Consider the following 27,808-nt stretch of genomic DNA (forward strand, 5'->3'; position numbering starts at 1 on the left):
CAGAGCGCAATACAGTGGTACTATTACTTCCCTTGATCTAGATCAGGCATCCCCAAACTTCGGCCCTCCAGATGTTTTGGACTACAATTCCCATCATCCCTGACCACTGGTCCTGTTAGCTAGGGATCATGGGAGTTTTAGGCCAAAACATCTGGAGGGCCACAGTTTGGGGATGCCTGATCTAGGTGCTATACTCCTATTGATGCAGCCCAGAATTGCATTGGCTTTTTTTAGCTGCTGCATCACACTGTTGACTGATGCCAAGTTTGTGGTCTACCAAGACTCCTAGATCCTTTTCACATGTACTGCTCTCAAGCCAGGTGTCTCCCATCCTGTATTTCTAGGTAGGTAGTACAGTCTGAGTCAGTATGTGGTAGCTTTTTCCATTCCCAATGATAGCAGCAGGAGGGAAAGCCAAGAGTGATTTGGCTGGGTACCCAGCCAGCCTCTCTCCCATCTGGCATGGACACTTCTCAGTTCTAACTGAGAGGATGTGCCAAGCACAATCTTATCTTGCACTCAGAGGGTCCTTCAGCCTTGGAAAGCGAGGACCTCCATGGCCAATGGGGAGACGAGTAACGACGAATGTAGCCCCTGATCAAAGGAGTTGCTCATCCTTGCTTAACTTTTCCTTTTACCCTCTGCTATGCCCATAAGGTAGCTAAAGAGGGATTGTTCCACATCACTCAGTCTCACCAAGGAGGTAAGTGGTCATGAGCCATGAGCCAAAAGCATGAGCCAAAAGGAGTCTCAGATGGGAAGAACATAGAGTACCCCTCTGGAGATGCAATGAGGTTGAGGGTACGTTCTTTCATATGTGGTGGACATGTAAAGGGGTTAAAGAGTATTGGGAAATAATTTATAATGAACTGAAAAAAATGTTTAAAAGCACTTTTCAAAAAAAACAAAAACAAAACCAGAGTCCTTTTTGTCAGGGACAATTCAGACAGAAATTCCCAGGCGTCAAAAAAGGTTATTTATGTATGCTACTACTGCGGCCTGTGTTTTGTTAGCCCCCAAATGGAAAATGAGCGAGTTCCCAACTGAAGAAGAATGGCAACTTAAACTGATGGAATATGTGCAGCTTGTGGAGCTAACATATGGAATAAGAGAACAAGAAGAACTGTGGAATTTCCAAAAGAAAGCAATTGTAAAAATTAAAATAAAAATAAAATAAATTAAATAAATTAAAAGAAAAATAAAATAGTAAGTTGCATTTCTGAAATTAATGCATTTTTCGACAATATTCTAATTTTCCGAATTTCACCAGTACAGTGCTCCTGCTTTTAGAAGCACCAGTGTCTTTTATTTTAAGGCAGCATTTCCATTTTCAAAAAGAAGATCTTATGCTTTCTGTAGAAACTGCGCCAGGTCACAGTGAAAGGGCCAACAAATTCTCTAGACAGGACAAACAGCACTCACTGGCCGTACACCACCTAATAACATTTCAGCTGCCCTTGAAACACTGGCTAGATCAGCAGCAATTTCCAGGTCATCGTGTTTAGCTCTCAGGGATGAAAACTTCACTTGTTAGCTTCAGTCGGTGTAGCCCCTGTTAAAGAGATAGGAGCAGGCAATGGCTATTTTCTTCCCTTTAGCCATTTGGCAACCCCGAGCAAAAGCTTTGTCCCATACAGAATCAGCTCATGCAGAAGTGAAGCGAAAATGGGAGCGGTCTTAATGCTGTTTGAAAAGGTCAGGTTTAACATAGCAGGGTTTTGAACATCTCCTTCTGTTGTAGTTGTGGGAGGAAGATGTGGCCAGGCAGGGCCTATATAAAGAGTGAGCATGATGTGGGTTCTTCACGCCTGTCAGATTCCCTGACTGAGAGTAGAGATGGCTCCTGTCATAGCTTTCCTCACATGCACCTGGGCTCTCCTGCCACTACTTGTGGCATCTAAAGGTAAGAACCATTCCATCTGTCACTTCTCTGGCCCCTTTTAGCTGGGTTGGTGTGTGTGTCTTTTTTTCTTTATTATTTATTTAATGAGATTTATATACCACTTAATCACGAAAGCCTCTACAGTGGTGCCTCGCTAGATGAATTTAATTTGTTCCACGGGTCAATTCTTATAACGAAAATTTGTCAACGCATTAATTGAATTTCAATGCATTCCTATGGGAAACCACGATTCACTAGACGAATTTTTCACAAAACGAATTCGTCTAGCAAGGCAACCTCCACTCAAAAAATCTCTTCGTTAAGTGAAAAATTCGTCTTACAGGGCGTTCGTCTAGCGAGGCACCACTATAAGTGGTTTACATAAAATGTGCATTAATATTATGGATATAATCAATACTAAAAATAACCCATAAAGCCAAGAGTTTTAAAAGATATGCATTGTGAAACACATATTACTGTATGTTTCCATGTATAACACGCCCCGGTGTATAAGATGCCACCTATTTTTTGGGACTCAAAATTAAGAAAATGCACTATGCCCTACCCATGTAAAAGATGATGCCTTCTTTTAAACTTCAAAAATGTAGGAAAATATATAGTCTTATACACAGAAAAATATGTTATATATTAAAGGTAAAGCTAAAGGGACCCCTGACCATTAGGTCCAGTCATGACCGACTCTGGGGTTGCAGTCCTCATCTCACATTATTGGCCGAGGGAGCCGGCGTACAGCTTCCAGGTCATGTGACCAGCATGACTAAGCCGCTTCTGGCAAACCAGAGCAGCACATGGAAACGCCATTTACCTTTCCGCTATAGCGGTTCCTATTTATCTACTTGCATTTTGATGTGCTTTCGAACTGCTAGGTTGGCAGGAGCTGGGACCAAGCAACGGGAGCTCACCCCATCACAGGGATTCGAACCGCTGACCTTCTGATCAGCAAGCCCTAGGCTCAGTGGTTTAGCCCACAGCGCCACCTGGGTCCCATGTAATATGATGTAATATGGTATATATTACATCATATCAAATGGGATTACCTGTATGGGCAGACTTGCTTAAGCAATTTTTTTTTAAAGCTGGCATCAAAAAGTGTACAGCAAAGGTGCCTAATATCATGGAGTCCTGCTTTCAACAAATCCCTTGCAGTTGATTTTAGCTTTAATAGTCAATCTTTTATTTTTGTATTAAATATTAAAACACACAAATTGACATATTGAAAAATGACAGACTAAATACATAACTAGTAATGTTATCATAAATGGGCATGCTGAGGAAATAAGCAATTTGCCATCCAAATAAAACACCACGCCCCCCCCCCCCAATTCCACATCTTTATTTGATCCATTACAGTGATGCCTCGCAAGACGAATTTAATTCGTTCCGTGAGTCAATTCGTTTTGTGAAAAATTCGTCTTGTGAATCGCGGTTTCCCATAGGAATGCATTGAAATTTCATTTTGTGCCCATAGGGACGCATTAATTAAATTTCAATGCATTCCTATGGGAAACCGCGATTCGCAAAATGAATTTTTTGCAAAACGAATTCGTCTTGCGAGTCACCATCAGATCGCAAGACGCATTTGCCTTGCAAAAAATTCATCTTGAAGGGCATTCGTCTTGCAAGGTACCACTGTACATCAAATAAAGCTGTCTGTAACTCAGGTTATCATGTTCCACCCAGTATTTTACAAAGGAGCCCCATATTAAACAAAAGTGATATTTCCTTCTTCGAAGAAAAGGGAGTTGAAAATCACTGTTGTGGAATGTACACATATGCTATAGACATGCAGTGCAGTTCCCCTTATTTATTGAAACCTGCACAGCAACAAACAATGTTCCCAATTTTAGCCGTTTCACCACTGACATTTTTTTTTAATACTGAAAGCAAAGCAAAACAGAAGCACCTGGGACAAAATCAATTCCAGCAAAGTTGATTGATTTTTTCTTGCCACCGGTGTGCTTTTTTTGCTCCCACACCCAAATGAAACATATGAGACATAAGTGGAAGAAAGGTTATATATAACAAGTAGGTTAAACCAATTAACCAAATTAATAAAGTCTGCTGCTATTGAATGCTCCCCTGCAGTGCACATGCCAGGCCCTAAAAGGCCCCATAGTACACCATGCATTTTTGTACACACTATTCAGTTAGGTAATTGCACTGCAAAATTTGGAGACGTGTGAATTTTGAAGGCTAGCTTTGTTTTGTTTTTCACATTGTTTCAAAAAGTGCAAATTTGGTAGTTTGGCCTTTAAATGCAAACTGAATCAGATTTCTCCCTCAGACCTAGCTCCTGGACACCCAAGGAGCATCCATGACAGATGGCCATCTCTTTTGTATTTTTCTTTTCACACAGTTTCTGCTGAGTGTGGTGCAACTTTCCTTATTTTTCCTTTCCCTTTTTTTCCCTTTCAGCCCCTCCAGCCTGTGTTTTCCCCTTCCTTTTCGGTGGCAGATACTACTCTTCATGTACCACTGATGGCAGCCCTGACCAACAGCTGTGGTGCGCCACAACTGACAACTTTGACAAGGATCGTAAATTGAAGCCATGTGCTCTTAGAGGTGAGAGGCATACAGTCCCTCTAGTAAAATCCATTTACGCGTTAATAGGTCGTCCCGCAGACTTTGCTTATTTACACACTGAAGTGTGCTCTGTTCTATGAGATGAAATTTATCCAAAAAGGTCCTAGCAGGGCTGGCCTGCTCATGAGGTGGACGGAAGCAGCCACCTCAGGCAGTGGAATCCAATGGGGGTGGCAATCCCATGGCTAGCAAGCACCACTAGCAGGCCAGTGAGACAAGGATTCCCTTTACTCTACTCCACCCCCTCACTCTCCTCCTCTTAAAGATGTTATGCCATTTTCTGAGCTTGCAAAAAGTCCTCTTGCACCATCCTAAAGGGAGTTCTACCGGTAATCCTCACAATGCCTAGGAATGCTCATTGCCCCCTCTTCAAATTAGCTATTTGGGCAGCTGCCCGTTTGCCCTCTTGTAAATATTCCTCTGATGGAACATTTGTTCTGATCTCTTTGTGGGGAGGTTGAAATGTCGCAAGACTCTGCAGACTGAATGAAAACTTCAAAACGCAGCAATAGAGAAAACGAAAGTAAATTCATGGTTTGCTGACAGCAAGCAGTGGCTCAGAGGATACTTCCAAAAGCTGAGTGCCTTGCCATGGTTGCCCAGAGGCTTATATACTTTATTTCTGACTGATATACATGAAGCATTACATATTCATTAGCTAATTGTTGAACCACATCCTTCCTCACTCCTTTTAAGGTTAACTTCCCCATCTCTTACATAAGCTCAATCATTCCTTCATGGCCTTCGCAAGACTCTGAACAGACTTTCTTGGGTCTTCTAAGCAACATTCCACAGATAAGATAAAGGAGAGCTTTACTGTCACTGGTTAGTACGAAGAGAATAGTCTTCTAGCAACTGTCCATGGGGAGGGGAACAACATCCTGCAGCTGCAACTGTACACGTGACAAACCATTTCTCACAATATGGGGTTTCTCAGAATCATGGGGGCCACTGTTACAATACAACAGCAAGCATTCCTGCTGATTTGCTTGTGCAACATTTATATGTCCTACCATTAGTCTTTTGTTCATCCCAGACTGTTCAGTGCATTTCTCTGTCACTTTCCTACTTGTAAAAAGTATGTTTGTTGGTTTGTTTTTTAAAGAAATCTGCCCTTATTCCCTTATGGGGTACACAAGAGCCCTTTATTGGGTTCTCCATCGGTCGGAGATATAACAGAGGCCAACCAGAGAAGTTTGAGAAGCAAAGCCTTTATTTTTGCTGTTGCAACAGGGTCCTTCCCCTCACGCAGGAGAACAAGGAAGGAACCCCAAACAAAGGTGTCCTGCCCTTAAACAGAAATTTGAAATTGGTTCCAGCCCACCCCCCAGAAGCATCACCCATACATCACAGAAGGGGTGTAGCCCAAGACTGCCCTTCCTAGATTCATCATAGGTACATCATGAAAGGGGAGGTCTGGTGGCAGTAATGTGAGCATCCTGGACCCTGCCCCCAAAACCTAATCAACAAAAAAAGGAGATATTTACATTTCCCTGTTTCCCAGCCAAGTTAACCACACCCTTTTGTCTGGCACTCAGGTATCAGGATGCCAGGGATTATCACTTTAATTCCTGAGACAATGAGAAGGTTTCCCCCACCCCCCTCCTTCCTTGCAGAGGAACACCTGGTCAGAGAGTGTCAAAATGGTGTCAGTCAGGCCTGTCTTCCTGTGCTGCTTCAGACATGTGCCTGTACATGTTAATGAACAATTAATATATATATAACCTTAAAACTCATACAACACTACTGTACTTTAACTGTGCAAACCTGAATTCCTGATGTGGACATGAATCCCTCCTACAAGATATTTTGCTCTGGAAGTGACCGAAAAGATTAACAATGTGCATTACAGTCTCAATCTCATAATTTTGTTAAGAAGAGGAGCTTTGCACGGAGTGATTAACAATTTTCCTACTCCAAATTGCTCACCATTAGCTGTTTTCCTCTCTTGCAGTGTTGATACTGCATATCGGCCCATGCAAACATGTTTGAACTTGTGTGTGTGTGTGTGTGTGTCTAGGCAATATGGAGATAGGGGTCAACATATTCTCTCACTGCTTTTCTGCTCTTAATCACTCTACTCAAATGTGCCTCCCCCAACAAATGGGCAATGACACATTTATACTTTTGTGCAACATATAGTAACCCTCTGACCTCCCCATTCAGGAAGTACAGTGGTACCTCTACTTACGAATGTTTCTACTTACAAATGGAGCTCCGTCCGCCATTTTGGATGCGGTTTAAATAGGATTTTTTCTACTTACGAATTTTTAGATAGGGTTGATTCGACTTGTGAATTTTTTCTGCCAATGCATTCCTATGGGATTCGACTTACAATTTTTTCGGAACGCATTAAATTTGTAAGTAGAGGTACCACTGTAAATAGGTTTAATTCTCATTAATGATACGTATCTGTGACAACCTCCAAAGGCAGTGTCTATATAGACACTATGTGTCTTTGCCTGAGTGGTTGGATTTCAATCCCAGCAGGCAAAGGAAATGGGGTTTGGTGGTGGGCAGTTGATCAGCAGCATATACAGATCCTGAAGCCTTTGTCTGTCTGGTTTGATTTGTCTTGTCTACCTGTCAAAATGGCCCACAGTGTTTGGGGATGGTAAGGATCTGGCTGCTGGCTGCATCCAGTTCTCTGCCCCTGATATAGGGTTTGGCTATTTTTAAAAAAAGGATAATATAAGAAAGAAGCAAGAAAAGTGTTACTAATGATTTATTGGCATAAACACGCACAAACTCTGCTTTTGTCTTTTGCCTAGAATATGGAGGCAACTCGAATGGAGCTGAATGTGTTTTCCCCTTCAGCTACAGGGGCCATACTTACTACACCTGCACTAACAAATACGAAATAAGAAATCGGTACTGGTGTGCTACAACAGGAAACTATGATAAGAACAAGATGTGGAGCTTCTGTGCTGACACCAGTATGTAAACTAGGGGGTCTGTTGGATTAGAAGTCAGGGTTGGGTTGCATCACAGGGCTTGGAAGATGGTTGGTTGTAGATTAAGCACAATTAATGATTTTTTTGGGGGTACACTTTACTGAGAATATTCCCTTGTAAATTCCATTCTCTGCAAATGCTCTTTGTAAACTCTCCTTTCCAATGCTTTGCTTTGACTTTGACATCAGCATCAGCATTGGCCAGGCAGTCACATTACAAAATGGAAGAGTGAAATTAAGGGTGATGGAGCCATCAAAAATTAAGCAGATTTTCCATTTATTTTAGTGGGAGGATTACAGATCCTCCAAGTGTCACGATTTTCCAGGGAGAGTCCCAGATTTACAGAAGCCATCCTGGCTTTTTATTTGATCTAATCCTGGAATGCCCCACTTTCCCTTAGGATGTCCCTGTTTTCACTGGATAAATGTTGGAGGGTGTGGAATTAGGCATGTGTTTAATTTTCTCCCATTGGAATCAATGGAACATGGGCGGCAATCCTATACACACTTTTGGGGGAGTATTTTTCTATATTTACTTAAAACATGTTTTACCCCACACTTGATTGAAGAGGGGTGCATGCTAAAAGCATTCAGAGTGGCTTGCAACAGTCAATACAGTACAGTACAATACAGTCAATACAGTGGTACCTCGAGTTATGAACTTAATTCGTTCTGGAGGTCTGTTCTTAACCCGAAACCTTTCTTAACCCAAAGCACACTTTCTCTAATGGGGCCTCCCGCTGCTGCTGCACCACTGCCACACAATTTCCATTCTCATCCTGGGGCAAAGTTTGTAACCCAAGGTACTACTTCCGGGTTAGCGGAGTTTGTAACCCAAAGTGTTTGTAAGCTGAGGTGTTTGTAACCCGAGGTACCACTGTAGTCAGATTATCAGTCCAGAGCAGTGGCGTCGCAAGGGGGGCGGGCAGCCCTGCCCGGATGCCATCCCTAGGGAGGGTGACAACCCCCCGGGTGGATCGGTGCGGCGGCGCTCCCCCCCACCAGGCGGATCGGTCCCACACCTGTCGCACTTCAAACAACGAGTGCGACAGTGGTGGGTGCCAGAGTTGGTAGCTACGCCCCTGGTGCAGATTCCCTGCAATTCTTTCTTTCCTTCTGCTGTACCAGAGTGGAGGATTCCACCTCCACCTGAGGGCCACATTCCCTTCCAGGCAACGTTCCCAGGGCCACATGGTAGTGATGGGAGGAGTCAGAAGGAAAAGTGAGCACAGCAAGGAATGTCCATATTACCTTACACTTACACAGCCCTCTCTATCCTTCATTCAGTCAAGCAAGAAGCATTATCAGAGTTCAAGGACACATTCTAGCTAGCCCAAAACACTCAAGGAGGGGTCAAAGTAGTGAGCAGTGAGACTAGGGAGGGAGTATAACCTGGGGGAAAGCCTGGGGGTGCATCCAGCCCCCACCCCTGAAGTTCCCCAGCCTCGTTTTATAGTCTGATTAACCTAAAAGGGACTTACCTCTGAGCAGATATGCATAGATAGGGCTTCTTTTCAACCGGAACTTGCTGGAACTCAGTTCCGGCACCTTTCAGGTGGGCTCCATTGCCATTATAAGAGAACATGGGAGGCTTACATGGTGAGTTCTGGCAACTCTTTTTCTAGGAAAAATAGCACTGTGCATATGATTGCATTTTTAAAAACTTTAGATGATGGTGATGGTGATGTGGGTAGTTGTTCTATGATTTAATCATGCATAGGAATCTGATTACTGAGCGCATTCAGCAGGACAAAGAAGCATTGTAGGTTATTAAGGAAGCCTCTCCTTCTCCCTATTCACTTCTTCCAGGACTAGATGCAAATTTAGCTACGGGGCCCTGCATTTTCCCTTTCGTCTTCCAAGGCAAGTGGTACAAAGCCTGCACAGTAGATGGGAGATCTGATGGGAGGCTCTGGTGCTCTCTTGTCACCAACTACGATGAAAATCCGACGTGGGCATACTGTGAACCCTCAAGTAAGCAAAATAGAGACGTATGTGGGATAGGCTATTCAGTGTGACAGACTAGAAATATTTCTCTTTCTTGCCGCAAATAAGGGCTGGCTTTGATAATAAGAATTATTATTATTATTATTATTATTATTATTATTATTATTATTACATACCTGTCATTCCCAGGCCAGGTTACAATTTTAAAATACGATATTAGCATCAATTAAAATCAAAGATAGAAGGAATATCTTATTATGAATTTAGCTAAAATGACTGCAGCCATAAGGAATATCCCCAAACAAAAAATCCAAAACGAGTGGAAATTGGTAGAGGACTACCTGAAAAAAGAAGGTATTAAAGCTGATCTGGTGATTTGCTTAAGTAACTTGTTAGATAAAAGATGGTACACCTGTGGTAGGTGGTTTAATTAAAGGAATTTAAGAAAGCGAGTTAAGAGGGATGAAAGTTAGAGGAAGCGATATGTGAACAATCGGAAGTATTTTCAATTTTTATTTTCCTTTCTTTCCCTTTTTTTCTTTTTGAAATTTTTATATTTTGATTTCATCTTGATTTAAACTTTTCATACAATATTTGTTATGCATTGTGTTGAGCATAGGTTAAGATGAAACTTTATTTTGAGCACTTATTTCTATGTTCTGTTTTTGGTATTTTATATCTTTCCCTGGTTTTTTTTTTACATTTTGTAAATCCTTTGGTTTTCTTACATTTCGTAATGTATTAAAGAATCGAAATAAAGATCTTGTTAAATATTGAAAAAATTATATATATATATATATATATATATATATATATATATATATCAAATCACATTAAAAAGTAGGGTTGGTCCTCACAATATTACCTGCATTCAGGAAGTACTTTATCCAACCCAATTAAACTGGAAAATCATGGGAGTTGTGTGCTATAATTTCCCCATGGTTTTTATGTAACACACTCCCGCCACACAAGTGATGAAATCTGGGGCTGTATTTCTGAATACAATTATTTCCCAGCCTTGGGAGAAAAGAAGCACACATGAGCATTAAGGGCTGATGAACCGTCTGATGGCATACACTGTTGTGGGACACAATGTGAATGAAATCTAGTGCAACACGCAGTTGTATCCCTCAAGAAGACACCGTTCCATAACTACACAGGTAATGCAGTGTACTAGGAATGTTGGAAAGGGGACAGAAGCGCCAACATTGTAACCAGGAAAACGAACACAATAATTCCCACATCTGAATGCAACTTATCTCTAAGGTGTCATTTTATAATAAAATCCTACTGCAATCAATGAGACAAATTCATGACTTAAGTGGATTTCAGTGGTACCTGAGTACAACTGACATAATCTGGATCCAATCCATTTCTCTCTCTCTCATATATATATATATATATATATATATATATATATATATATATATGGACCCCTGACCATTAGGTCCAGTCGTGACCAACTCTAGGGTTGCGGCACTCATCTCGCATTATTGGCCGAGGGAGCCAGCCTACAGCTTTCAGGTCATGTGGCCAGCATGACTAAGCCGCTTCTGACAAACCAGAGCAGCACACGGAAACGCCGTTTACCTTCCTGCTGTAGCGGTACCTATTTATCTACTTGCACTTTGACGTGCTTTTGAACGGCTAGGTTGGCAGGAGCTGGGACCGAGCAACGGGAGCTCACCCCGTCATGGGGATTCGAACTGCCGACCTTCTGATCAGCAAGCTCTAGGCTCTGTGGTTTAACCCACAGTGCCACCTGCGTCCCTTATATATATGCAGATTTTGGTCAATTCCCATTACAGCTGGCTAGCATGCACACAAAATGCAACTGAATATGAATATCACGCCAATCCCCTCTTTATGTTGCTTCAGTTAATGACTCCCCTCTCCACTCTGTTTCTCTTCAGAACCTGCCTCATGCGTCTTTCCCTTCAAGTATAAGAACAAGTCACACTTCTCGTGCATCAAAGAAGGAAGTGTTGATGGGCAGCTGTGGTGTGCCACAACTCCAGACTATGACAAAGACAGCAGTTGGAAAGGATGTTCCCTCCAAGGTAGAGTCATCTGCTGGTGACCATGCTCTGCTAGGCAAAACCCCTCCACCTTGAAAACGACAAATTGTACAGAAATGTTTCTGCTTCTGTTCCTTTAACAGACAACTAACAATGTTCCGGGTGCTGCAAATAATGTTTAAGTCCCCAAACAGCTAAATGAAATTGCTGTATTCGGATATAAGGCAGATACCAGACACTGATAAGTTGGCAGGTAACATGGGTTGGGCGAGGTTCAGAGAACCACTGAAGGAGCAGCAACCCGTGAAGAGGGTCAGTCATACAAAGTGATGCACATGGTTGATTTAGGAAGACACTGCAGTCCCACAGTATCAGTATCAAACTTTATTTCGGTCACAGACCAGCATAAGATAAAACATATGGATAAACTGAATATGTAAGACTTAAAACAGGCAACGAATAAAAACTAGGAATTAAAAGGCGATTATATCACACATACTTAAAAAGAGAGAAACAAGGACAAACTGTTAAAAGTGACTACAGGGGAGGGAGCATGAAGGAGCACAAGTTTTGCATTGCATGACCAGACGGAGCCCCCCCCCCCAGCTCCCAGGGACCATCAGCAGGGGCGTAGGAAGATAGGGGCAGTGGGGGCGGCGCGCCCCAAGTGACGCGATCCCAGGGGTGCCATCGTCGCTACCCGCCCCGCCCCAAAATGCGCGCCCCGCCCCTGCGCACGGCACGCCCCACCCCAAAACGTGCCGCTAGGTCACTGTGCACCACACGCCCTGCCCCCAAAACGCGTGCCGCGTCACTGCGCACGGCGCCCCCAAAACACGCACGGCACCCTGCCTCCAGAATGCGCGACATGTCACTAGGGGCAGCTCGCCTGCTCTCCACCCCCCGTGGCGGAGCATGAAGCTCCGCCGCTGACCACCAGAATTAATAATGACTCATGACAATGTGTTATGGAATTTAAATTTGGCCACAACTTTATTAAACTTTCAAATGTAGAAAGACCTTGGCTTAGGCATTGGGCATGTATCCCTCCCAGGTAGGCCCCCAGCCGGGGGAACTGGGGCTCCTCAGGGTGAACGGGATATGGGAGGTGCACTGCAAGATGCATGTGTATGCAGGCTGCCCACCCCGTATCCCCGCACGCAGGGTAGTTCACTGACAACCTTTCAGCGTATGGCCAGTGACACCCATTTACAACCCCTTTAAGGGGGGACCCTGGAATCACCGCCGCGGGGGGGGGGGGGAGACTAAAGGATTCCACCCATGGTCTTAAACAGTCAAAGTTGTGATGATTTGCTACGGGGAAGACAGGAAAAATTTCTTCCCGGCTGGCTCTTCAACAGCAACCAGTCAAAAGACCCTAGCAGTGCCCGCTAAACAGGAAGAAAAAGGTTAACCTGCAAAAAGAACATTAAACAAAGGGAGGGTTGTGTGTGTGGGTGAAGCTCCTAAGCTGACTGCCTGGCTGTTGCTGGCTCCGCCTCCTATTTATGCGATTGGCCCCACCTCCAGCAGTGCTAAATGACTGAGATTTGGCAGGAACTTCCAAAGAATAGTACTGAGAGGCAGGCCAGCCTAATCAGCCGGTAGGTCCCCAAGAGCCGAAGGCTCCATGCACAATCCGGCAAAGGCTGCCCACAGTGTAGGTGTGAGTGCTCATTTTGGGCCTAGTTTGTGGTGCAAACCACCCATTGATGAATATTCATTATTGCAGCGCAGAATCTAGCAACCAAGTATGTAACATCTGGGTTTTCATCTTAATGTAGCAGGGGGGTATAAGGTTGTTCTGTACAACCTTGGAATTTATGTAGTATAGGCAAGATCAGGCATAGGCAAACACGCTCCTCCAGATGTTTTGGGACTACAATTCCCATCATTCCTGACCACTGGTCCTGTTAGTTAGGGATGATGGGAGTTGTAGTCCCAAAACATCTGGCGGCCAAGTTTGCCTATGCCTGGGCAAGATGAACCTAGCTTTTATATCTGTATAGTATTGGCAATGAAAAAAGACATGTTCCGTTGTTTTCAGTTGCCCAGAGCCACATGGGCATTTCTGCTCCTTGTACGGTGTCTTCCTAAAGCAGCCTTCCTGGATGGTGGCTCTGCAGATCACAGGATTTTAACTGAGTTTTAATTGGATATAACTGCAATCCCACAAGATGTAGCAATGACCACCAACATGGCTGGCTTTAAAAAGGGGGTTAGACAAATTCATGGAGAATAAGGTTCCCAGAGGCTACCAGCTACTATGGCTGTGTTCCACCTCCACTGTCAGAGTCATTATGCCTGCGTCTAGTAGCTGCTGTGAATTGGAAGTTGCACTCATTTCTTGTATGGGCTTCCCATAGGCACCTTGCAGGCCGCTGTGAAAACAAGATGTTGGAGGAGGTGGGCCTTGGCCTAATTCATTAAGTGTCTGACTTTATCTAGTCCTTGAATGCAGAGCCATTGCCCATATCCTCCATACAGTTCTCTTTGACAACACGACGAAACTCTACGGCATATTATTTTTGTGTTCCCTCTGTCTGCAGAGTATGGAGGGAGCTCCAATGGCCAGCCTTGCTGGTTCCCTTTCACCTTCAACAACCAGACATATGATGCCTGCACCAATGAGGATGACGACGGCGAGAAGAATGGGGGATACTGGTGTTCCACTACTCCAAACTACGACGAGCAGAAGCTATGGAGCTTCTGTGCTGACACGAATTTGAGAAGTGGGGAAGTTTTATTACCAGGTTAGCAGAAAACTGCCCAGGTGGGGGTGTAGGAGAAAGTTGGTTTCAGACAGGCAGCCTGATCTCATGTTTACTTGGAAGCCCATGCTACCAAGCAGATTTTGCTCCATGTCTTCATTGCAATGTGTTGAAGTAATATGCTGTAGGCTGTAATTGAATGCGCAGTTATTTGGGAGCAAATAACTCCCAAATAATCAGAAGTATTATTAAGATAGCCTCCTAGCCTCATTCCTTTGCTAGAGGTGCTCATCTCATGGTTTTCTCTTACATTCCACTCCCAACCCTCATGGGACAAGGTGCAGAATCGAGGAGCTGTGTCTTTCCTTTCACCTACAAAGGCAAGACTTACACAAGCTGTACATCAGTTGGGACAATGAACTGGAGGTATTGGTGCTCTCTCACAAGCAACTATGATGAAGGTCGCCAGTGGAAATACTGCGAACCTTCAGGTAGGAATGAATTCTTCTTGGTGCTTCAAGAAGTGCTTTATAGTGGGCATAGGTAGCAAGCACAGCAGTGGAAGTGTCACAGATTAGAAAGCTTTCTTTTATTCATTTCTCCATTTTTCCATTCTGTACAGTTTTGTATCTACATTAAGGTCCCCCCGAAGTCCTGGTTTCCTTTTACAGCTTAAATCCCCCCAACAAAACTTTACCTTATGTTCCACAGATTTGAAAAAACAAGATGATTATCAGCCATAAAGACAAGTGAGACCGGCAACTATTAGCAAGGTAAACGTGTTTCATGTTTCCATGTCATTTTTATTTGTCTCTCAATCGGGGGTGGGGGAATATTTTTCAGCTTGAGGGACACATTCCCTTCTGGGCAACGTTCCATAGACCACATGACAGTGGTGGGCGGGGCCAGGAGAAGCTGTGGGTGCAGCAATATATGCAAATTTTACCTCTGTACAGTAGGCTGGCTCCTACACACCCACACACCCTTCTCTATCCTCCTTCAACCAAGAAACATTATCAGAATCTGATGATACACTGGAGCCTGGCAAAAACATCCAAGGAAGGTGCAACGCAGGGCTGGTAAGGGGTGTGTCTCACAAAGAGTGAGAGGCCTGGAGGGAGTCATGAGGGCTAAATAGAGTGTTCTAAGGTTCCCCACCCTTGCTTTTGGCCCATGAGAGATGACATATGCCTTTTCATGATACAAGTCAGGGGTGATCTTTTAACCGTATAATACTGCTCAGCACTTCAGTAGACAATGAACGATCAAGAGTTAATTTGGGGGGAAGCTGGTGATGAGCAAACTTCCCTTGCCTTCACTTAGAATTAGGCTTAGCAAGTCAAGGTGATTCCCCCCGCCCCAAGCCACATATAGAAAACAACTTGGTTTATTTTCCTAATTTTGAAATTTGGACCTGGCCATGCTTCCAATCACATAAATAAGCACACAAAAGAGTCAGAATGCCTCTCTCCTCAAGTGCCAGGAGTAGGTCAGTAATAAACGTACACAGCATTGGTGAACTTAACTCTTTATTCCAAGAAACAGCTCAGGAGGCCAGGTCTAGTGAGCACATCAGCTCTTCCTGGTAGATCTTGGCCCAATGAGGCAGTTGTGAGAACTGATGGTCCCTGTCTTCCCACAGTTGTCTAAGCCTCCCCCACCCCTGATCCTTCCCAAGCAGCTTAAGACTTTCTTGATGTGTGTGTGTCTCCTTTGCCCTTTCTTTGGTCCTGGGAGACTAGGGGGAAGGAGAGCTGGTCACAGCAGGAAGGGGAGACCCTTTGGCTTCTTAAGCAGCCTGCCTGATCTCTGCCTCTTGGCCCTGCTCCTCTCTAGCTTCTGTTTCTGGCCTGCTGTCTGCTACAGACTCTTCCTGCTCAATAAACCCTGTTACCTCTTCAGCTTCCAACATCTCCTCCTCCCAGTCTGCTCCTTCTTCTTTTTCAGACCACTCATTGTCATCCCACCACCACTCCCGTGGCTCCAAGCCTTCTTCCCTTGAGGGTTCCCCAGCTGGTGCCTCGCACCACTCCTCTGCATCCAGCCAGCCCATAGCATCAAGATACTCTGACTTAAAGTAGGTGAATAAATGAACAAATTAACTTAATTTGGATATGCAGAAAATATTAAAAATAATTTAAGGAACTACAGAAACAGGGGGAAGGAAGTCAAGTTTTGAAATGTTAAAATAACGGTAAAATTATCAAAATGTATAAACCTGAAAACCATAAATAAAATATTAAAAAACCCAAAAAAACCAAGATACCCTGACTCACACCCTCTTCTTTTTCTGGTTACCCAGTGACTGTACTGGAAACCTTTCTGTGAGACCTTTTCTCCTTGGCCCCTTCAAGGCTAAAGTAGCAACACCTCAGACACCAATAATTCTGTGAAATGCAGTTTCCTATGTTGCCTGAATCCTTAATGCACACATTGGGTACTCTGGAAACAACATGCCCCAGGGCTCCTAATGCCTGAGATTCTGCCCTTTGGAGTATTCAAGAAATCAGCGCATGAACCCTTTGCCTTCTAGCTTTATTGGACTTGCTACATGCCTATTGGCTCTGACTTTAGGTGTTGTTGGTAACTAACTAGCATGTATCTTTTCCCACCAGATTACCAAAACCAATCAACCAATATCTTGGATCTGTGATTCCCACTATACTATTTGACTAGTGGAAAGTGGCTAGTTTTCATCTGGGCCTATCCTGTTTCCACCTATGCCACAACTATGGATAAAGTCTCTTACAGACTGCAGCTGCTCTTCATCCCTGGCCTAGGATTCTGCTAGGGACCCAGCCTCTGAAGATGTTTTACCCTCATCACCAATGAACAGCAGTTCAGAAGCACCACCAGCATATCTAACACTGTCATCACTTTCATCCTAGATTTCCTAGCTGATACACAAACTCCTCCCTTGTCCTTTACTCACATGATGAGCAGCTCTGTGCTCAGTTGCTGAAAAACAAAATCTATTTTTGCCTTGTCTGACAGCTGTAGTCTTTTGGATTATACACATGGTAGCACTAAGTCATATAAAAGAATAGTAATTAAAATTAGTAATTAAAATCAAGCAGTAATATAATTGTGCATTTCTGTACGGCCATGATTTCACGGTTATCATCAAACACCTACAGATTATTATGGTTGGGCAGAAGAGTGTAAATAGGGTAGGCCTGGTTGAAATGTTAGAAGCTGCAGTGGTGTGAATAGACAAGGGAGAAAAAAAGAAGGGAGTACTACCTACAGCATCTCCTCCCCCATAGCTGTTATTCTCTAGCCTCTGCTAATTGGAATAAACTGTAGGGAAAGTGTTCGTTTGGGATCAAATCTGAAATATTTCAGTTTTGCTATACAAAAAAGGAGGCGTGTAGGCTACTGTGTAATCCAGCTAGCATGAAATGAATTTACTTTTATCAAGAACTGATGAGGTCATTCTGTTCTGGGCACCTATATAATTGACCTCTGTGTACCATTGCATAGTTTACATTTTGATGACAAGATGACTTGTGAGTGATGTTACAGATGTACACAAGAAATGTGCAACTTTCAGATGATTGTGGGTGGATGATTGACCCGGGTCGTTGTAATTGCGTCCTCCTGGAATGCTAAGTGGCTTATTTCACCTGAATACTTAATAAAGTCTATCCTTGCAAGTTCACAATAGAGTAGCTTTGTAAAGTGTGAGCCACCAAGACAGAGAAGCTATGATTGAAGTGGATAAACTCTTTTTTCTTCTTCAAAAGGTTAATAAACACTTTATTTCCATTTTACAATATCAGTTATTCTCAATTAATTTGCTTTTAAAGTGCTGAAAAGATTTTCCTTTTACTGTTTTGTTTTAAAAGCAAGATACATTTGTTAAACAAAAAGATCAAGTAGATAACAAATAGCATCTGTAAGGTTGGGAGGGAATATAGAAGGCCTTGAAGAATTTTGCTCCACATCTCAGAAAACTTTCATTATACAAAAATAACAAATATATAGAGATGACTAAGATGGTGTTAGAATGTACACAAAATCTTTGGTTAATTTATTTTATTGTGACTTTTTTAACCAGACAAAAATGGAAATTATACCATGGGTGTTTTATTACATCTGTCCTGTATCAAATGAATACAAAAAACCTGACCTTTCTGCAGCAATGCAGAGAGTGGATAAACTCTCACTGGGAGCTTCATTCCTGTCAGTATTTTTCTATGGGTAGCCAACATGGTGTAATCCGGATTTTGTTGGTCTACAATTCTCATCAGCTAGAGCAGGCATCCCCAAACTGTGGCCCTCCGGATGTTTTGGCCTACAACTCCCATGATCCCTAGCTAACAGGACCAGTGGTCAGGGATGATGGGAATTGTAGTCCAAAACATCTGGAGGGCCGAAGTTTGGGGATGCCTGAGCTAGAGCCAGTGTGGTTGATGGTCAGGGAAAATGGGAGTTATTATCATCATCAACATCATCATCATCATCATCAACAACAACAGGCTACTCCTCATCTAGTCCCCACATTAGTTCCCACAAGACCCCTGCAGACTCCCAGTCTACCCTCTCCAGCTCCAGTGTGCTTGCTCACAATGTCTGTTCCTCTGTTTGCAGAAAGCTGGTTCTGCTTACTGTTTCTCATTCTCCAGCAAATGTTTGGGGGATTGGAACCTTTACACGTTGAATCCCTTAATGGGGATGCAATTAAAGAGGGGAAAAGAGATTGTTTTCCCTGTTCCCAGAGTATGCAAGGTAGTGTGATCAATAACTGCATTCTCCACTAAATGTTAGAACCCCAGTTTGGAAGTTGGAACTGAACTGGAAACTTTGTTTGAAAGGGGGGGGGGCAGCACAAAGTGGCTACAAGCACCTGAAAACTGAGCCTGGTACCCAAGCTTATGTATAGATCAAACTCTTATTTCTTAGTGTCTGACATGTATGCTTTTTTGCTGTGTGTATAGATGAACAATTTTTTTAAAAAATTAAAAATGACCATTTATCTACATCCCACTTAGTGGTTGGTGAAAACGTCAATTTCAATGTCTCATTTTTCCAGTCTTAAGCTCAGTTCTTCACATATGCACAGCAGTTTGCAATAAGGGGGGGGGACCAGCATTTTTGTGCAAATTTCTCCTAATGCACATTTTTGTCCGCACTTTTGCATAACATACACATTTTTCGCTAAGCTCCCCCCCCCAGTTTTGATATTCTCCTTAATAAAATGCATTTGTTTGTGCTATTTTCACTAATATATGCATGTTTATGCACATTTAACTTAGTAGATGCGTTTTTTGGAAACATTGCTTTGCTGAAGAACTGCTTTTGCAGAATTCAGAGAAGTGCCCATTTTTAAGAATGGTTGTGTTTCAGTTTATGCATTATTTCAGAATATGTGAACTAGGTAGAATCACTTTTAAAAAACAAAGTGAATTGACCCCACCACCCCAATCCCTAATTCTACCTTCCTTCCACAGAACTCAAGTCTGTCATGATTTTCAGGTAATCTATCAAGTATTGAACAGTACTGAAACTCTTTAGCTAACTCTTTTGCTACACTGTTCTCAGACTTCCACAGCATACAGTAACAGTGGTTCTGTGCAAAGTACATGCAAAGTACAGCTTGCATAGGAAATGAGCGAAGGTTGTATGTATGAATGAATGAATGAATGAATGAATAAATAAATAAATGACTGATATGCAGAAGCAGCAAACATGGAATCTGTGTATCCCCTTGTGGGCTTGGTGATTAATTTGGGAGAAAAGAAAATAATAATAATAATAATAATAATAATAATAATAATAATAATTTATTGGCCAAGTACATTTTCCAACATACTTGGAATTTGTTTCGTCTACATTGCAATGTAGACATACACACACTGTTCCACTCACAATACAGATAAGCAAAGAAGCCCACCCATAATTGACCACCCCTTCAGCTACACATCTACAAATTTAACAATTTAATGGCACAAGGGAAAAAATCTTTCTGGGGTAATTTAAAATTCTTTAGTTGACACAGAAAATACAACCTCTGGTGGACCTTTTAAATAATACTATTGATGTTGCTTGACCAATTTAACTTTTGAGAAATTATAGAGCCCAGGAACTTAAAGGACTCTACTACTACAACCATGTTACCAAGGATGGAAATTGGCGGCAGTGCTGATTCTCAAGCTCAGGCCCATATGTGTTTATATGGGTGGCTGTTCACATCCCTTTTCATGCTCAAGGATATCTGTGTCATTTCTTTGCACATTCCAAGGTAGATTCCTGGCACCAAAAGACAAATCCTGTGGCTGAGTCCTGATTAGGTCCTGACTGACTGTGCTAGTAGGATTCATATGTCATGATCCTGGAGTTATGAAGGTGATGAACACCCACCTGAGAATAGCGAACATCCAATTATCACCTAAATGCAGCAAACACATGCTCTGGGCAGGCAGACCTGTTGAATCTGATTGGATTTTTCTTGCTCACTGCCCCCTTACCAAGCATTTTGCTTCCTACCTTTGACCACGGCATTGACCTGATCAAGTGGTCAAACTGAGACCGTGAGTGCAACTTCTCTTTTGTCCCAACAGTGGGACAAAGGCTCTGTTTGTCTGCTCTCATTTCTCGTAAGTCATTTGCACTGGTAAATAAATAAATAAAAAATGCTGAGGTTTGGAAATCCTTTTTAAATAATAAAAAAACCAAAAAACTCCCTCCTGGAAACTCTAGTGAATTGCTGTGGAGAACTTAAAACTCTGTAATGACGATCATACCCCTGAATCTCACATTAGTTTCACTTTAAAGTAGGCTGCTGCCAACTTCAGACATCTCTGCTATCCAGCAGGATGAAACTATTTTATGGGTAACTTTGTGGGGGCAACCCAGCCAAATCTCCATGCCCCACTGAAAGAGAGGTCTTCCTTACCAACCTCCTGCAGAATCCCATAATTTGGAAGGCATATAGAAGTGTATAGCCTGCAAATTCACCTGCAAGAGCAGAGTTCCAAATCAAGTACTGGGTTTCATCAGGAGTGAGCAGAAAGTGGATAGAGATCTAGGGATACCTCAGGGTGATGTGTTGTAGGTCAACAAAGTTTTCTGACTCCCAGTTATTGGACAATAGCAATAACCAAGTTACTTCCTCACATCTAAATGAGGCTGCTCAAGTGGGTGGAGGAGCTATCCAGGAGTAGACTTTTTTTGGTGACCTCATGTTAGTTCCAGTATCAAAAACAAGTTCCTAGGCCTGGGGTATGCTCAGGGGCACCCTGTTCTTTCATTCCTGGGCTCAGAATTCTTTCATTCTAACTATGGTTTCTTGTAAGTGGCTCTGGTTAGTAAATCTCGGGGTTCTAATAAAAAAGCAAAGTAGATCTGACTAAGTATTGAGGGGATATAGCAGTGAAAGGATTTAAAATAAATAACCCGAAGAGATGGCAAGGGGAAGTCTAAAATTTTGGATAGGAGTGAATGCTGAGTGGAAGTGTATTGGTTTAAATTGGATAGATTTAAATGTTTTTGTTTGTTTGTCAGAATATTCTGTTATTAAGGATTTGTTTTGCTTTGTTGGTTTGTTTGGAAAGCATGTGTGTCAGTTGTTATTTTTTATCTGTATGTTGTGATAATATTGTTAATCAAGATCTAATTTTAATATTTAAAAAAATGGAAGGACTTTTAAAAAATTGTTTTCTAAAGAACTGTTAATGTTTCATCTAATTGCAGTTTGCCTAGAAACTGCCAGACATTTGCACTGTACCGGACTATCCTTGGACTCTTCATATACCCAAGTCTGGTTAGGTAAAAAGGTAAAAGTAAAGAACTCCTGTACAGTTAAGTCCAGTTGTATTTGACGTTGGGGTGCAGTGTTCGTCTCTGCTTTCAGGCTGAGGGAGCTGGCATTTTTCCGCAGACAGCTTCTGGCACATGCAGCAGTACCTATTTATCTACTCTCGCTGGTATGCTTTCAGACTGCTAGGTTGGCAGGAGCTGGGACAAAGGAACGAGAGCTCACCTCGTTGCATGGCTCCGAACCGCCAACCTTACATATAAACTGTGTTCACCATCAGCCAGATCGATGCTAACTTTGCCCAACTGTTGAATCTCCACCCCCACAAAATTGCTCAAATCCTCTTGCATCTTTGCATGTTGTGGACAGGGTGGTGAAGCAGTGTGTGTGTTGCCTCATCATGTAGCTTAATGCCCACTGAACTGATAGTCTGAAGCGTACATGAATATCATTCGGGGAGTTAGGTATGCATATATTGTTTGCTCAGTCCCTGTCCAATGTGCAAAAACCAGGTGTTTGTAGTTGTGGGAGGAAGGAGTGGCCAAGAGGGGCTTATAAAGAGGGTAAATGAGGCTACTCGGCATTCCTATGCCTGTCAAGTTGTCTTAAAGAGCTAATGGCTTCCATTATAACCTGCCTCTTGTACAGTTGGGTTCTCCTACATTCACACACAGCAAGTAAAGGTAAGGAATGGTCCATGTATAATTTCTGGTTCGTTCAAGCTGGATTACTATACAGTATTGGTGATCTCCACTTTCAGCAGATTTTATATAGACCTGGCTTGCATAAGCTATGTTCCCATTCAAGGCTTGAAACACAGTGAGGTAATTCTTTCCCGTGGCATTTTGAGCCACAATTGCGGCAGAGTCTTTCACATCAGAGAGAGGATGGGGGTGCCTGGACCTGACACACATCATCTTTAGCTGTGATTTCTGCATTCCAGGGGGTTGAACTTGATGAGCTTTTGAGTCCCTTCCAATTCTACAATTCTGTGATTCTGCAGTTCCCCTGTCCCAGCAACCCCACCTGTTCCTGTGTGATGGCTGTTAGGGTATATTGACATTAACATTGACTCTGCATGCAGTTTTCTAATCAGAATAAAGTTGGTCTGAGAAAAAACATGCATTAAACTACAGGATCAATATAGATTGTAGCTAATATTTTGTGAATGTGGAAACAGGACCACAGAGTAATTCAGAGTAATTCTGATGTAGCTGCAATTCTATCAAAGAAAAAAAACAGCTACTTAAAGGGAATGTATGAGAAAGGCAGAGTGGGTGTGATCTAGGAGTGTGTCCCTGCCATGGATGAGCCTCCATGGAGGAGGCTTGGTTCCTCCATAATTTGGACTATTGGTGTCAATCAAGAGGTGCTCCTGGACTGACATATACTAATAGGCTGCAATCAATCAGCTGTCAAAAGGATTTACACCATCAGCTTTTCATTATCTTCTTTAAAGTTGGAGTTTGATGACTTAAGGTCAGCCCTTCTGACCCTTTGTGCTCTCCACATCTACAGAATATGGAGGGAATTCCAATGGCCAGCCTTGTGTCTTCCCCTTTGCTTACAAGAGCCGGACGTTCTATACTTGCACCAATGAAGATAATCCACATGGGAAGTTCTGGTGTGCCACCACAGTGAACCATGATAAGGACCAGAAGTGGAGCTATTGTTCTGAAACCAGTAGGAAATTCTTACAGGTTTTTATTAAGATGGTGATTGGGTGGCCTAAGCCAGTTGTTGGTAGACCAAAGAGAGTAACCATGTGGTCTGATGAGAAGCTGTAAACAGAAATTGGGATGTAAATTTACATTGTATAGAAAAGGGGCTGGGTAGAAAGTTGGAGAAGAGCCTAGCTTGATGATGAAGGAGATAGGTTAAATGCCTAAAGTGCCAAATTCAGTCTGTGAATTTTTAGATAGCAGGAATTGAAAAGACCATGGGGAAGCACAACTTCTCAATAAGAGGTGATTCAGAACTGAGTGAATCAATGGTCCATCTCAGTATATAACTGCTCCAGCTCTTTGTGTCAGATTAAGTAACATTTCTCATGCTGCTCATATGCAATAGTATCTATAGGCATTGCACTGCTTGAGAATTGGGTACCGGGCCAGGTTTAACAATTTGTATTTACCTATGAAGCCGTAAAGGTACTGGAGCAGGATTCCTGAAGCAACCCTTTTCTCCCTGTTGCCCTACAGAATTGTAATAGTAAGTTGATGGGGTACTTTTGGTCATGCCCCAGCCTATGGAAGTCCAGTTAGTAGCTTCTGGGGGGAGTGTAAAGATCCAATTTAAGGCCATTAGGCAGTGTTTTAAGACTTGCATGTGTTTCCAATCTTTCACTGGTGCTTCATCTCAGTATGGTATACTTGTTGGGAAAGAGCTATTACCAAGTCTTCTGATTTTCTTTGTTTTGAAACTTGAAGCCCAACACTGACAACCGATTTAAACATTACAATAGCCTGGGAAAATTTCAGACTTTTATTAGAAGCTCAGTGTGCACCTACCACAACCAAGTGCAAAAATGTAGTGCAGGCAGTAGTTGCTAGAGGTGGGAAAATACAAAATGAGTCCGCAGATGGCTTGGCTTGCACTCTGCACATCATACAGCAGGATGAGCTGCACAGAGGTATGCATCTAGACCAGATTCGTAAGAGACCAATGGTTCTAACACAAAACTCTAAAACTGACCAGCAATCAGCATCCCTATTTTACAGGTGAGAAATACAGTGTGTCTAAGACCTCAGTCCAGCAATGGGAGAGCATTTGTAATTTTTAAATTGAAACTGGTATTAAGTGATTGAAATGAGAGACACCTGCTGATCTACTGCAAATAACTTGCACATTTATTGATAGATGTTGGTCTTTGTTCTGACCCCCATTGAATTATAAGGTATGAAACAGCAGAGCATTTGATTCTTCTGAATGAGAATCTTTATTGAGGGCATGGTCTTGGAAGCTCTCTTGCCTTACAGGACTCCCATCTTTTCTGACCCCTCCCTTCACCATTTCCATCCAGGACTGAGTACAAGACCTACAGGGTCATGTGTATTTCCTTCCATCTACGAAGGAAAACTTTATACATCTTGCACAACTGATGGGGAATCTACTGGCAAACTCTGGTGCTCTCTGACCAGCAACTATGATGAAGACCCAAAACGGGCATACTGTGATCCTTCAGGTAGGAGGGAAATAGAGGGGAGAAAAGCTTAGCCAAACCGTTTTAGTGATTTATTCACTTTTTCTTGGGATGTATATGGATGGGAAGAACAACACAGAGATGGGGAACGGTTTGTAATCCAAGGGCCACATTCCCTTCTGGGTAAACTTCGGGGGCCACATGCCCTTGATAGGCAGGGCCAGAGGCAAAAGCACAAACAGCAATTATTGTAATTTTTTACTTTTATAGAGTAGGCTAGGTTCTACAAATATTCAAGCACCCCTTTCTTTCCTCCACTCTGGCAAGTAAGAGATATTATCAGAGTTCAATGACACATCCCAGCCTGTGACAGATCTACAATCGTTGTTTATAAAGTTAAAAATGTGTTAATAAAATGTGACACCAGATGGCACCGTAGAGTAGTGAGCCTTCAACAGTAGAAAATTGCATTGAGGATGATATAATGTTATATTTATTAACATTTTTACAGATCAATGTAGATCCCGCCCAGGCCAAAACCCTCAAGGAGCGTTCAAGCCTGGGCAGGGTGTATGACATAAGGAACATCTTGAGGGCCAGATAGAGAGACCTGGGTGGAATTTGCGTGTTCAGACCCAGAGACCTCCCCCCTAAATAAATTCACACTTCACTCAAATTTTGGTTGGCTTTTGGCAGTATTTAGGCCACAACAATGAGTGTTTGCATAGTCTCTGGTTTGACTAGCTCCCTGCACCCTTGCAGGTAGCGCTGACCCAGGGAACCAGGATAGGTCAGCCAAGGGTGAACACCTGGATAGGCGGAAAGAACATATTACTCATAATAACCGATTCAGTTAATACATTGTGTTTTATGGCCAGTATATACATGAGTTTAGATTTATTTTTTCGGAGGCTCTTTTTGAACCATTCAACCATTGGATCAATAGTGTGTGTCCACACTTGGCCTTTGAAGGTACATCGAGTCCACATTGTTTACCTTTCTTTCATCTAGAAATCTTTGTGGATGAATTAAGAATTAAAGTGCGACCCTATAAGAAAAGCACAGATAGAAACTCCTTGTTGCATTACAGATCCAACCATCTCCGTGAGAACCTCCCCTTAGGTTAGTTTCTAGGATTAAAACGCAATTTATCGGACCCACAAGACTTTCAAGCCCATTGAAAAATACTTTCTGCATCCTTATTACAGTGATGTTATCCAAACTTAGTCATAACAACTGCCATCCAATAAACACACAAAAGAGAGAGGTTGATCCTTCTTACATCTGTTTCACATGTTAATACAAGATCTTCGCGTATTTACACTTCCCTAGAATATAACGTACGTTGTTCAGTCCTCCACATGGTTTTTTTTTTAAGATGTGGGCATTGTACCTTCTGTAAATATGCTCTACAGGTAAAAGAGTTTACCAATAAAGAAGGTTTTAAGTTCGTTTTACAGGCATTTGCCACATGTGCTACTCCACTTGTTATAGGGAAGCTTTTAATCTTTAAGAAATTAGTGTATTTTAATATTTCTGTTGGAAGCCACCCAGAGTGGCTGGGGAAACCCAGCCAGATGGGCGGGGTATAAATAAATAAATAAATAATAATTATTATTTACGTGATTAGATGTCCCTGTGGTTTGTTGTATGTAGGTCATACTCTCAGACCCATAAAAGTAAGAATATCAGAGCACCGTTCTAGGATTAGGAACAATGTAATAGATGCTCCTCTAGTACAACATTTTATTGAAGCATCTCATTCAGATGAGGACCTGACCTTTTTTGTAATTTGGATGTATTTGGGTCCTGTCGAACGAGCTAAAAATATCCTCTTGCCGAAAGAAACTAGGTTTATTTTTTTACTGACTACGTTACACTCCTCAGGTCTGAATATTGAAATTGATTACAGTTGCTTTTTATGAGTAGGCACCAGTATTGATATGTAGAATACCTAAGTATGGACTAAGTTTGTTTACTTCTGTGGGGTGGAGGAGTCTCAACAACAACAACAACAACAACAACAACAATTTATGTTTCTATCGACTGCTATTACTTTGGATCTGAAAATTGGTTACGGTTGTCCATGAGTTTGTATTAAATTTACATACATAACACCTAAGCATGGTTTAATTTGGGTTTTAACTTTCTGCTGGGCTACAAGGGTCACTTTGAGAAAGAAATTTTGTATCTGCGGATTGCCAACACCTGTACAGTAATTGAAATCAATACTGTCTTTGTCCATATAACCTCACATTGTAACAGTTGATGTTTATCGCAGTTAATACTATGACACAGAACTACTATCTTGTTACATCACTTTTGGTATGTACAGTTGTTTATGGTATTGTTATTATTCTTTTTGTAAAAAAGAGTGTGACATCACAACAATGCATTATTCGCATCACCCAGAACCTGGACTACTGATGAAGCCCAGGACGGTGAAACAATGTTTATATTCCAGAAATCCTTGTCTTTGGAATAGGATTCTGTGGAACTGGAACTACCGGTACTTGTTATTGCTGGGACTTTAAGAACTGATGTAGGTGGAACAGACACATACCAATGTCTAGACCTGATCCATGAACTGATTGCAGTATGAACTGATCCACTGGGTCTTCTGCTTGTTTCATTGTATTTTATGACTCATTTATGTTGAAATTTATATGATACATTGAATTACTATACTTTATTTTGCAAGAGTGTAGCCAGTTATGACTGTTTTTTGCGATGGAGACTAAAGCTAGAGACAAATATAAACTGTTTCTAAAGAATTGTTTATAAAGATGTCC

At 42.2% G+C, this 27,808-nt stretch overlaps 1 protein-coding gene across 1 annotated transcript in view; it reads left to right on the forward strand.

The window, feature by feature from the left end:
• The first annotated feature begins 1,836 nt into the window (after positions 1 to 1,836).
• Positions 1,837 to 27,808, forward strand: part of LOC132593103 (uncharacterized) — a 54,662-nt gene continuing 28,690 nt past the window's right edge. The window contains exons 1-9 of the mRNA XM_088655809.1: positions 1,837 to 1,903; positions 4,319 to 4,465; positions 7,258 to 7,422; positions 9,249 to 9,413; positions 11,300 to 11,446; positions 13,954 to 14,157; positions 14,454 to 14,606; positions 23,393 to 23,557; positions 24,897 to 25,058. Of these exons, the coding sequence (XP_088511935.1) occupies positions 1,837 to 1,903; positions 4,319 to 4,465; positions 7,258 to 7,422; positions 9,249 to 9,413; positions 11,300 to 11,446; positions 13,954 to 14,157; positions 14,454 to 14,606; positions 23,393 to 23,557; positions 24,897 to 25,058 (1,375 nt within the window). The remainder of the gene's footprint in view (positions 1,904 to 4,318; positions 4,466 to 7,257; positions 7,423 to 9,248; positions 9,414 to 11,299; positions 11,447 to 13,953; positions 14,158 to 14,453; positions 14,607 to 23,392; positions 23,558 to 24,896; positions 25,059 to 27,808) is intronic.

This window comes from Zootoca vivipara, chromosome 12 (genome assembly GCF_965207765.1).
Source record: "Zootoca vivipara chromosome 12, rZooViv2.hap1.1, whole genome shotgun sequence".
In the NCBI taxonomy this organism is placed as follows: Eukaryota; Metazoa; Chordata; class Lepidosauria; order Squamata; family Lacertidae; genus Zootoca; species Zootoca vivipara.